The 12,523-nt window shown below is 41.2% G+C and overlaps 1 protein-coding gene across 4 annotated transcripts; it reads left to right on the top strand.

Annotated features, from left to right (window-relative positions):
* On the top strand, window positions 1–11,858 carry GNG4 (G protein subunit gamma 4). 4 transcript variants are annotated; one of them, XM_083606177.1, is made up of 3 exons: window positions 1–297; window positions 5,558–5,666; window positions 9,247–11,858. In XM_083606177.1, the coding sequence occupies exons 2-3, from the start codon at window positions 5,568–5,570 to the stop codon at window positions 9,373–9,375; spliced, it is 228 nt and encodes a 75-aa protein (XP_083462303.1). In that variant the 5' UTR covers window positions 1–297; window positions 5,558–5,567; the 3' UTR covers window positions 9,376–11,858. The 4 variants fall into 4 exon arrangements, with proteins under 4 accessions (XP_083462303.1, XP_083462306.1, XP_083462304.1 ...); XM_083606180.1 differs by lacking the exon at window positions 1–297 and adding an exon at window positions 475–569; XM_083606178.1 differs by lacking the exon at window positions 1–297 and adding an exon at window positions 604–690.
* The last annotated feature ends 665 nt before the right edge of the window (window positions 11,859–12,523 follow it).

Genomic DNA, 12,523 nt, shown 5'->3' with positions numbered 1-12,523 from the left:
GCGCGCGCCCCCGTCTGCCTCGCTCAAAGCCTGCGAAGAGCTTGGCTGGGCTCTCCCGTCACAGCAGGGCAGGCGGCTGAGCAGCCCCGCGGGTCCCGCCGGGCCCCTTTCCGGGAGGGAGGCGCGTCTAGCAGGGCGTGGTGGGCCGGCCGTGCTCCTTCAAACCCCCCGCGCCGGACAGGCATGTGGCGCCTCGACGCGAGCCTGGTTGTAGCCGGGGCGTGAGGTGGCCGCTTCGCGCTGCTCCGCCGTCGAGTCCCTCGGACGGTCCCGAGCCTCCGTCGTCGTCTGCAAGGGGTGAGTCAAGGAAGGAATGGAAATGGGAAAGTAGGCAAGCAAAGGAAAGCAGCAGACCGCTAGGCTGGGTCGGTGTCTCGCCCAATCTGGGGCGGGAGTCGGAGACTTCCCAGGGGCGCAAGCTTCAGGGATCCCTTCGCGTGGGTTGGTTCCAGCGTTTGTCGATCTCGTGTTCTCTGTGATGGGCGAGGGAGCAAAATACTGCGAGGTGTATAAGTGCCTGTTAGTCCTTATAGACAGATACGCCTGTGAGACCCGGGTCCTGCGTGCATGTAAGAAAATAATATTTTAATCACTCGCACATCTTACAGGGTTGACTTCAAGGATACTCTGCTTATCCGCAAATGTGGTAACTTGGGAAGGAACTACTGAATAATGGGATAGTCTTTCCAGGTGAGAGTAGTGTTCTACCTAATCCTAAAGGTAATGGCTCCCTGGGAGTAGGGAGATGGATTGACAAGGAAAAATAGTGGGGTGTAAGCTGCCCGATCTTGAAAACATGTATTTCCTGGCATCAGAAATGGGTGGTTGGGCTATGCACTCTGTACTTGCTCTGAAACATACTTTTCCATTGTGCACATGTTTCTGCGGTTGAGCTTGTAGGTCCAAGGAATGAGTTCTATACAACCTGATGCAAATGAAGCTTGGTGTTTTCTAGGTTAGACAAGATGGGGGTTTCTATACCACTTGAAGGAAGTGTGCCAGTTTTGTATTTTAATGGCTCACATGTGATTTGTTGGCCAGAATCATCACAACCCTAATGGCTCTGGTACCTCTCACTTGGGTCAGTCTACTAGTAAGAAATAATGGGTACTGTGAGTTTCCCTAAAGGTAACCTGCAACCTAGCCTCTGTGATCAGAAGAGCCTTCATGTCTGCCTAGATCACCCGGAAAATCCTGGATTCCAGTGGCCATTGCAATACTGATTGGAGAGGGGTTATTATGTAAAAAGTGATGCTTGTTCAGAACAATTTGAACATTATGAACGTGGAGAGATGGTAGACAAAGGAGATGGTAGCCAAGAAAGGCAATAAGCCAATTTTGGCACGTATTTCCCAGAATTCTGCAGACGTGTGAGCTGTGTGAGAATGCTTATCAAGATGACCTCCTGCTGAAAGCAGATATCTCTTGCTTGATGTGCATTTGAAAACCTTGTTCAAATAAATCTGAATATTTGTAAGACAGGCAGACTCCCAGTGCACGCTCCCCCCCTCCCCCCAGTTTCGTAGCTTCCTGAGTGCAAATAGAAGCTTGCGCTGCAGAAGGTATCACAGTGTCCCGAGTGAGATGAGCAGGGCACAACTGGCACAGCATAAGCATCATCATGAGGAGAAGGAAGGACAAAAGACGAGTAAGAATGCATCGTGATATGGCTCCATAATATTATGCATGTGGTGGAGAAAATGGATTGAGAGGTTTTCCTCCCTCTCTTGTGACTGGGGGGTCTTCTAATGAAGCCATTCGGTGGAAGATTTGGGACAGACAAAAGGAAGCACTTCTTCACACAGTGCATACTTAGATAGCTTTAAAGTGAATTAGATAAATTCATGGGAAACATCAACAGGAGAGGACTGTCCTTGTGGGCTTCCCATAAGCATCTGGTTGGTCAGTGGGGAAAGAGGTGATAAGACTAGATAACACTTTGGCTTCATTTCAGAGGGCTTTTATGTTATGACAAACTTGTCAAAATGCAAAACTAGGATTTGTAATGCTTTTTCTGCTTAGTGCTTTTCTCCCGTTACTGTAAAAATAGATCCATGTGTACATCCAGTGCTGAATTGTTGGCATCCGTCTGTCTTGAGAGAAGTCAAACTGCTGAGGTAGTATCAGGAAGTGACCTCCCCAGGGCATAAGTCCAGGCAGTGTGTGTGGAGGTTCTGGGCTGCCCATACAACAAGACCCGTCCCCCTTGCCCTCACTGATGTAGTCTGAAGGAAAGCAGAGCAATATGTTTGGCACCAGCTTGGCTGCAGGAATTGCCAGAAGGAGGCATACAAGGTGCCATTGTACCATCTTTGGGACCCCACTCTGGATTTGTGCAAGGTTTACTTCTTAGCCTTTTCTTCTCCTGAAGATAGCCTGCAAGGCAGTGGAGGTTTAGGATCAGAGTTTTCCTTCTCCTAGATGGGATTCCTTCCCAGGTTGATGAGCCCCATCTGCTCCTACATTCAGTGTTGAGTGCATTCATTAAAAAGGAAAAAACAACAACCCCAAAACATTAGACCGATCAAAATTCACAGGGGATATCATGCCTTATATTCCTTTATATAGACAGTGAGCTCAATCTTCACTCAATCTGTGTCTAGTTCTCCACCTTCAGGATCTTTTTAGGAGCCGAAGAACAGTCCCTGATTTGGTGCTGAAAACCTCTGAGGTGGGTGGGTGCCCCCTTCTGTTGCAGATAGAGGGACTATGCATAGGGACTGTGCATAGAGATAGAGAGACCCTCTCCTGCTGTATTTCCCACCCCCACCACACACAGATACAGTTTTCCAAAGCCAGACTCTGTTCAGGTTTTGACTTTGGAAATAGATAGATGGATATGCTTGTATTGGCCTCAGTTGTCCAAAACAAAAAAAAGTCAGCTGAACTGCAAGGCAATGGTTGTGTAATAAGAACCTCTATCTGCTATCAACTTTCCACCACTTTCTGCATTTAACAGAAATGTCTCAAAATCAATGCTTCCATCTTCCACCAACAAAGAAACATTGGTTTCCTGGGGGGCTATCCAGTGTTTTGTTTAGCACCACATCCATGACTCTCAGCTTACAGAGTGAAAGAAGTGTGTGTGTGCAAAAGTAAAACCTGAAGCACCAGCGCTGTTTAGCCACATACATTCTTAGGCTATATAGAACAAAAAAAATGAACTTTGGGCCAATGCAGATATTATGGCTTCAATACCAAGGCAATATTCCTCCCTCCCCCCAGATACCCCCTTCCGATATGTTTTGTTTAACATCCTACATGATTAAAAGTTTGGGTGGACTTGAATTTTTCCCCACATTTTGTTTGGTGATAATAAAGAGGCTCTGGGATTTTTCCAACTAAAAGTGGCAGTTTACCTCATAGCTGTGCATGCTGCCTCTTCTATGGCCTAGCTTATTTGGTGGGTTTTCTCTATGAGAAAAATGTTTTTGGCATGCAGAGTTGAAAAATGGGGCTCTAGGAGATGACATCACTGTTCCTGCTGTGAAATAAATGGCAGTCATTTATGGGGGCCCTTAAAGATGTGAAAGCAAGTCAGGCATAAAATTTCACTCAGTTCTATACAGTCGTACCTTGGATCCCGAACGCCTTGCAACTTGAATGTTTTGGCTCTTGAACGAACGCCACAAACCCGGAAGTGATTTGTGGTTTGTGAACATTATTTGGAAGCCAAAAGTCCAACGTGGCTTCTGCAGCTTCCAGTTGCATGCAGGAAGCTTCTGCAGTCAATTGGAAGCCACGCCTTGGTTGTCGAACATTTCTGGAAGTTGGATGGACTTCCGGAACGGATTGCGTTCGACAACCAAGGTACCACTGTACATAAAGCTTCAATGAAAGTATGGATAAAAGTATCATAACGCATGCATTGTGGTCAATTTTTATTACAACTGGAGTGGAAAAGATTCATATAGCATATCAACACTACAACACAAATATATGAATACAAGTTGTTGCCTCCACATGTGATGGAGAAACAGAGAAAGCCTACCCCCTTAAAAAGCATGTTGTATGGCATCATCATGGGGGGGGTGTTATATGGTGAATTGGTGATAGCCATTTCACTGATAAATAATGGTACAGTGATTAATTATTTAAGAGGCAATTCCCTAGTACCCTATTTAATGAAATGAACTTTTTGAGCCTTCTTGGAAGCAAAGTTCTCAATCAGATCATTGTAATGCAAACCTCTCTCAACATTCATCTGAATTCAGTGCTAATTCTAATAGGTATTCTTGAGGCATAGAAGAGTGCGGGTAATTTTATCAATTTCAGCTTTGAAAATTACATCTCACCAGATGCAATGAGAATAAGTACTACACATAAATTGGGGTAAATATATTGACTATTATGTTTATGGATAAATTGAAGGGCTGACAGACCTGCATTATTATTATTATTATTATTATTATTATTATTATTATTATTATTATTTTGAGGTTGATTATATAACTTATAAATTCTCTTGATCTCAGTCAATAACTCCGTTGAATCAATTCCTACTTGGGAGGCAGTGTCCTAGTGCCCACTGGAGAAACATCTTTTCAGCCCTTTTCAAAGGCATTATCTTCCAATTTAGCCAACAATTTAACATCAAGTGTGAATCCACACTTGTCTTTATGCAGCACCATTTGCTTACACTTGTCATCTAGGTTATTTAATCAGCCTTCCGTTGAAAGACAAATGCATGATTCAGGGACTTAGCAGGCCATTGAGACAAATGCTAAGAGAAACCAAGTCATGAGATAGCTTTCTCCATTCTAAAAAGCTAGGGAGTGATTTGATCATAAAATTTAAAATAGTCTTGCGTGGGGTCTTTTGGTGAGAGTAGTCCATGTATGGTATATAGGCTACCAGCCTTTTGGGACCCAGAGGCGTATTTGGCAATACACCCAAACCAGAGAAGAAGCAGGCGAATCAAACACCAAATGGGAAAAGCATGTACCAGAAGCATTCTGGGGAAATGGAGATAAGAGGGCGGGGTGACTGGATGTCTTCACCTTTATTTCTAGCCAACCCAGTGCCATCCATTGGGGGGGGGGGACCTGGGAGGGGGCCTTGGCGGGTTGCAACGGTGTTGTCTGAAAGCACAGCATATTGCCCATTGGACCCCAGAGGTATGGGCTGTTTCATAAATGAACCTCCTCCCCCTGAAATTTATACTCCAAATTTAGCTAGTAGGCTGCCATGATCACTAGCGTTGGTCACACTAGCCACTGCTTAGGGGCTATACAGAGATCTGAGTCTTTACTATCCCTGCTTTGATATATAATCTGTTTTATGGCTCCTTCTTTAGCATAGAAATGTGACCTGACCTGATTGGTATAAGTGTACAGTAATCTGTTGCTAGTAAAGAAAACTAGATACTGGATATACTGGAAGAATTTTGGGAAAAGAGAGTTTGTGGAGGTAAATTGTGACACTTTTCCATGCCATGATGTATGAAATGAGAGAATGATCTAAGGATAAAAACATGGCTAGAAAGGAATATATGCTTTGATTTGTTTACATTTGGAATTTGAGCATTTCCCCCATGCTGTAATTTTTCTTGTTCTAGAAAAAGGAGGATGAAGGAGGTAATGGCTAATAACAGTACGACAAATATATCTCAAGCAAGAAAAGCAGTGGAGCAGCTGAAAATGGAGGCATATCTGGACAGGATAAAGGTAAATTTCAAACTGTTACTATGTCTACATATATTACATCATAATATAATGTTTATTCTTGGGGTGCATAAATATTTGGTCAGCTTGTGGTGAAACAAAGGACACATTTCTAGCATTGACAGGATGTACATCTCATGCCTGAAAATCAGTTGGCTGTTGACTTGAGGATCAGATTACACCAAAATGATTTCTTGACGAGCTTTGTAGCCACCTCTCACTGTAGATAAATCTCGCTCTCTCTTGATAAGGGCCATCTCTCCTCTTAATTCAGGAAAAGGTACATTATTTCCTTTCCCAAAGGAGTCAGTGTACTTATTAAATGTCAGACTTGATGCATTCTTTTCAGAGTACAATTTACTTTTGCTACATTGAACAAAATAGGATTCAGAGGCATTCTAAAGCCTTGATGGTCTTTACATTTTCAGCTTGCTATACAAAGGGCCCGCTTTCTGCAGTAATAAATTAAATGGTGGTACAAGTTGAATTCACAATCATCCAATGGCATTAAAAGCGAAACACAAATGGCAAATCTGCTGTTTTTTCCTTGTCAGAAACTGAAACTGGATACCTTCAGCTACAAAGCAAAAGTAGCTTCTGAAAGCACCTCCATAAGCACATGTGTATTGAAAGTGTTAAGACTGTGCCAAAGCAGATTTTGCTTGAAGATTTTGCTTGAAGTTATAAAAGCAAGTGACTCTGCTTCTAAAGATAAACAGGTCTAATCCTGTTTGCTGCTTGAATAGAGGCCTAGGAACCATTTGTAAGCCACTGTGCCTTCATCAGAGGAAAAGTGAGGTATAAGTGTAAATACATTATCAGTCCACAAGATGCATCTTTGTTTTGTTTGTTTTGGGGTTTTGTGTGTGTGTGTGTGTGTATATATATGTAAAGGTACCCCTGCCCGTACGGGCCAGTCGTGTCCGACTCTAGGGTTGTGCGCTCATCTCACTTAAGAGGCCGGGAGCTAGCGCTGTCCGAAGACACTTCCGGGTCACGTGGCCAGCATGACGAAGCTGCTCTGGCGAGCCAGCACCAGCGCAGCACACGGAAACGCCGTTTACCTTCCCGCTAGAAAGCGGTACCTATTTATCTACTTGCACTTAGAGGTGCTTTTGAACTGCTAGGTGGGCAGGAGCTGGGACCGAACGACGGGAGCTCACCCCGCCGCAGGGATTCGAACCTCCGACCATACGATCAGCAAGTCCTAGGCACTGAGATTTTACCCACAGCGCCACTTTAAGCTATATATATATAGCTTAAAGGAGAAGAGTAATAGATATGATCCAGAAACTCATACGCCACTGTTATTGTGAGAGTATTTTTTTAAAGGAAGGTGGTTAGTGAAATTTTAATGAATTAGACAAGAGTGATATAAATCATTTGTGTAACTAATTGTCTGTGGATATCCAATGGGTTGATCTTGCTGCCTTCCAATCAAGAAACACTGTAGTTGTTTTTTATTACAAGTGACAGATCACGCACAGTTATATACAATAGCTATTGTGTTTTCTCTCTTCCCTTTTTTAAAAAGAGGCTGAGCAAATATCTCTAAAATAAGTGTTGTGAGATCAACAGTGGCGTTACGGAGATGTTTGTGGATGTGCTCATTTTAGACAAAGCAAAAGCAGAGTGGGTGTTGTCACAAGAATAGCAATTATGTCTGTCTTGTCATGGTAGGTGACTGTAGTAATTGCAGCATTTTCTCTTGTCACTGAATCTTATAATTATAGTGTATCTAACAGGATTATGTTCTAACTTGGGCTGCTTCTAATCACCTCCTTTGCTCTGAAATGTAATGGTAAAATTCCACAGTTCTCCTCAAGGCTGTTAACTCACGCTAAAATCTCAAATGTTTGATAACTTGAGCCCCTGAGTAGTCATTTTATCTTGAGGAGGTGGTGGAGGATGTGGTAATATATATGTAGTATATAAAAAAGGGCAGGAGAAGAAAGAAGTATTCCTTTCAGTTAATGGAGAAGCATGGAACTGGGAGGTGTCAAAGATAATTTTGCCCATCCATCTCCTTTAACTCTGAGACATTCATCACACAAAACTACTATCTCTCAAAAGATGAATTTATAAAACAGAATAACTCAGTCTTTGATTATTTCAGATTTTACTGGAATAAATGGAAGTTGTTAGAACCAAAGAGCAAGTATCTGAAGGATCAATTAAGGAAGATTTAGTGGTAGTTATATGCAGATGTGATCTCTGATTTTAAAGTTTTACATAGTTTTTGTTTATATATACGGTTTTAATTTCATATATGGATAGTAGTACATATATATTTTTTATAAAAAACATAATACTTATGCTCATGTCTTGGACAAGGAAGCTCATTGCAATATGCACTGAGCAAAAAGTGGAAGTTGCTTTGAGGGTTCTGTACTAGAGTGGTACCTCGGGTTACAGACGCTTCAGGTTACAGACTCTGCTAACCCAGAAATAGTACCGCGAGTTAAGAACTTTGCTTCAGGATGAGAACAGAAATCATGCTCCGGCGGTGCAGCAGCAGCAGCAGGCCCCATTAGCTAAAGTGGTGCTTCAGGTTAAGAACAGTTTCAGGTTAAGAACGGACCTCCGGAATGAATTAAGTACTTAACCCGAGGTACCACTGTACTGGTTTAGTCTTTATCAATAAGTAGGTTTAGCCCACAATTGCTCTTCTGCATTCACTGTGTAGTGAGGCAGGGAGGCCAGGAAACCAGCAGAAGCTATGTCTGAGTGGTTCCAAGTTGTACTGTTACATGAAGGAAATGTTTCCCAAATGAAATTCAACTTACTCTGGTGTTGTAGAGGACTACCGGTAGCTAGTTTCCTCCCACCCTGCTGCCTTTGTCCATTTTCCTATTGCACTAGGTCATATCCAGGAGGGCTTTTTGGGACTTGGTGCAGTTCTGCTAGTTGCTAACTGGGTGTTATATCTGTGATAAGGAACAATGTGGATAATCTCAGAGCCACCACCCACTACAAAGACATCACTGTCTAAATCTAACCCAAGTCTAACACGCCACTTAAACAAAGATAATGATAGTCTTTATATATTGTCCTCCTTCATTTTGTTTCGTTTTAACCAGTTGAGAGTTCAATGGAGCTCTTCTGATTCTCCAGTCAACACTATAAAACATCTGATAAAAGATGCAGCAAGACAGCAAATGAGCTGAACATGTTCTTCACATTAAAAAGTAATTATACACTTTCTACCGGTTCAGCCTGTGTGGGCACCATTTTCAGGCACTGCCACAATCGTGGAGAAGGCAAATGAATTATCCTAATGAACTACAGAATATGTAGGCTTGCTTTATACATTTACCAAAAAGCAACATATTTCTGGGTTTGCAATGGCATGCTGTGCCCCCAGGGCATTCCTCATTTGCCTATTAAGAGGACCCTTCTTGCTGCCCAGTGCCCAGGTTTGAGTATAAAGACTATGTGCTCTGAGGTGTGTTTTTGCTTTTATTAGTGCAAATCAGTACTCTGTGGAAATATTTCAACTGATTCCATTGGCCCTGTGGCAGCAGTGATGATGCTTAGGTTTCTGTCTCCCCCCTCCCTCCTTTTTTTGTTTTTTTTGTTCTAGGTATCCAAGGCTGCGGCTGATTTATTGGCATACTGCGATGCTCACATGGGAGAAGATCCCCTTATTATTCCAGTGCCCACATCTGAAAATCCCTTCCGGGAGAAGAAGCTCTTGTGTACTATTCTCTGAATCACCTTGCAATTAAAAATGACCTTTGGGAGAAAACATTACTGATGGTGCATGCTTTTCCTCAAGACATCTTCTGTACAATAATTTAGTCCAAAACTGACTTGCTAAGAACACAGTATGTTCTTAAGTTAATATAAGTATTCTACATGGAAGGCTAGTCTAATGCCGATTTTTAAAAACCAGTCCTTTGTACTAAACATTTCTGTTGACTTATTTTTTTAACGAAGGAGCCTTATTTGGTTTCAGTTATATGCATAGCTGTCAACTTTTCCCTTTTCTTGCGAGGAATCCTATTCGGAATAAGGGAATTTCCCTTAAAAAAGGGGAACAGTGGACAGCTATAGTTATATGATAGTTCGATTTTGCTAGTTAGAGTGTGTGTGTCTATTCATGAGAGATTCTGATACCAAGATGAGCAATATCTACTCTCAACTTTTAAAAATCCTTTGTATTTTTATTTAAGAGTTGTGCTTAGTGACATCTCAAAACACTGGACCTTTTAGAAATCTAACTTTCCCCTATCTTATAGACAACCATTAAAACTTTTGTCCCTTAGAAACATAGGAAGATGCCTTTTACCAAGTCATAGTGGATAAACATTGATGACGATATCAGAATTTTTAATATTTTAAAAATGTAAATATTAAGTTTTTCCAAGGATAACTAGGTTAATGTTAAATAATCTGGCTATAAAAATGTTAGCCCTACCAGGCATATTGCATTAAAGCAGGCTTTTCAAGTGTAAATGACAAACCCGTTTGATCATTTCTCAGATAGGAATATTTATACTCTACCAACTAAACAAACATAGGCAATTCATTTTTGCTTGATGAAAACAAATCGTTTTAGCCTGCCCAGTAACTATATCAGATCTTGCGTCAAACAATTGGTCATGGCTATTTCACTTTATTTGCTACTTTGTTTTTGTGAGGGTGAATCAGGCAAAGTGAAGCAGAATGGAGCAGCACAAGGGAAGAGGAAAGAGAAGACAAAATTTGTCTAGGGTGCAGGTTTCCATATCCCAAACTTGCAGCACATGTGTACTCAGATGTCCCACTAAGTTCAATGGGACTTATTCCCAGGTAAAAAATGGTATAGGATTGCATTCTAAACCTCAAAAACTGTCATAGTTGCTGGTGGTAAGAAGCACCCTCCATTGGAATATTTTTTCTTAATACGTAAAAAAAGGGAAACATGCAAAAATGCATACAACAAAGAAAGGCAATGCTGAAATGAGAATGCAAGGGTAAAAAACTGTAAATACTCTATTTACTTGCAAGTTAACATGGTTAGGGGTCAGATTTGCACCACTTAGGAAATATATATGAAGTATCAGTGGAAAACTTAACTCAGTGATTTAAATTGGTATTTTCTTCTTGCTTATTTAAATTGTTCTATCCTGATGGAGGCTCGTATAGGAATATCCTCTAGCCCTATGAGGAGGTGCCATAGTCTGAGCCTGGGACCTTCTGCGCGCGCGCACACACACACACACACACACACACACACAAAAGTTCTGTACCACTGAACAATGACCCTTCCTGTACCCATTCAAGGGAATTTGGAGATGGAGGGTTTTTTTGTTTAAATAATTCAGGACATTCAGAACTTTCAAGTCAAAATGAGACCATGGTGATCTCATCTCACTGGTCAAAATGGCACACTGAAGTTTAGCAGGGCCAGTTCAGTTTAAATGAAGAATTGTTGCTCAGAAGTTTATACAAATTTTGCAGATATTGATTTCCACACTTCGCACTGTAAACCATGAATCGCCATTACAGGATGGAATCATAGGCTATTTAGCATTTGCTTTTATCCCAGGCTCAACACCAAAATGCCACCACCAGTCTTGGTCATCTGCATGTTCTTAGTATAGTTCAGCACACATTAAGCAACTGTATTTTCTATATTTGTTTTGTACGTTAGCTCTTACTCTTAAGTATATCTTCAGGCCCTTGAAATTGTGGCACAAGGATGAACAGGGTGTTTCCTTCGAGATAAACAGGTAGTACCTCTAAATTATACAGTTAATGTGCTTCTTGCTATGTGATCAACAGTGTTACTGTGGAACCTCAGTCCTTTTCTCCTCATTTAAGTTTTTTATGCTTTCAATATTAATTTTAATAAAGGTTATTTTGATTTGTGATCGTTGTCTCTGTAATAGTTTGTCTGCTTGTTTGAGAAGAGTATAAACATTTTACAAGTTGTGTGTTGTTATCACACACCTGGGATTAAGTCCCTCTGGTACTGTGGATTCATTTCAACTTTGGACAAACCACACTTTCTTCGCCTCAGTTCCCCCTCATAGATTTTGAGTACTGATTTTAGAACTGAATTCTACTGCTGGATTGCTGTTTTATGATGATAATTGGTTTTTATAATTTTTATGTGATATTGCTGTGTTACATTTTAGTGATCTTTTTTTCTGCGCTGGGAACCTTCTGGTTAAAGAGTAGGTTTTAAATAAAAGTAATAATATACAAGTTTCATGTATCTTGCCAGCCTAATTTGTGTATTCTACATTAAAATGCTTTGTTTAAAAAGTAAAAATCTAAAAAACAACTTATTAAATGCTTAATCTGTTAAGAAAGGAAAAAAACATTTTTGCAACAAAATAAGACAATGTTTGAGTTTTGAACTTTTGTTTGAAGGGCCATGCTGCCCAAGATGAGGTATGCAAATAACCTATATTTCTCTGTTGCTTACTATGGGTGTCTCACTTCTTCAGGGAAGGTAAAAAATAAAATGCAAAATGAACCAAGAAGTTCCATAATCCCAGACAGTTGAATTGTGACTCCACGGTTTTATCTCTGTTCCTTCCCTTCCATGCCAATTCTAGCTGTAACTTCCCATAGTGGGGGAGAAAGCTTTTTCCCCTCATGAAATGATTGGGCAGAATACTCCCTGCACATCTTGCCTTAAATATATGCTTTTATAAGTGCTAGAGCCTTTTTAAAGAAAGGACAGCTGGGAATCCAGGAAAGTAAATGGGCAAGGGGTGGCATGGCCTGAATCCAGGAAAAACTGGGCCATATGTCAACCTGGGTCATAGTGGAATACTGTAATATGGCTTGGCCTGCTGGGTAGTTGTAACTATGAACCCATTAAGGATTGTCAGTGACATCACCTTAAAGGTGATGACCAGTGC

This window comes from Podarcis filfolensis, assembly GCF_964270895.1.
Source record: "Podarcis filfolensis genome assembly, chromosome: 3".
NCBI lineage: Eukaryota > Metazoa > Chordata > Lepidosauria > Squamata > Lacertidae > Podarcis > Podarcis filfolensis.
This window is presented reverse-complemented; position numbering and strand designations above follow the sequence as displayed.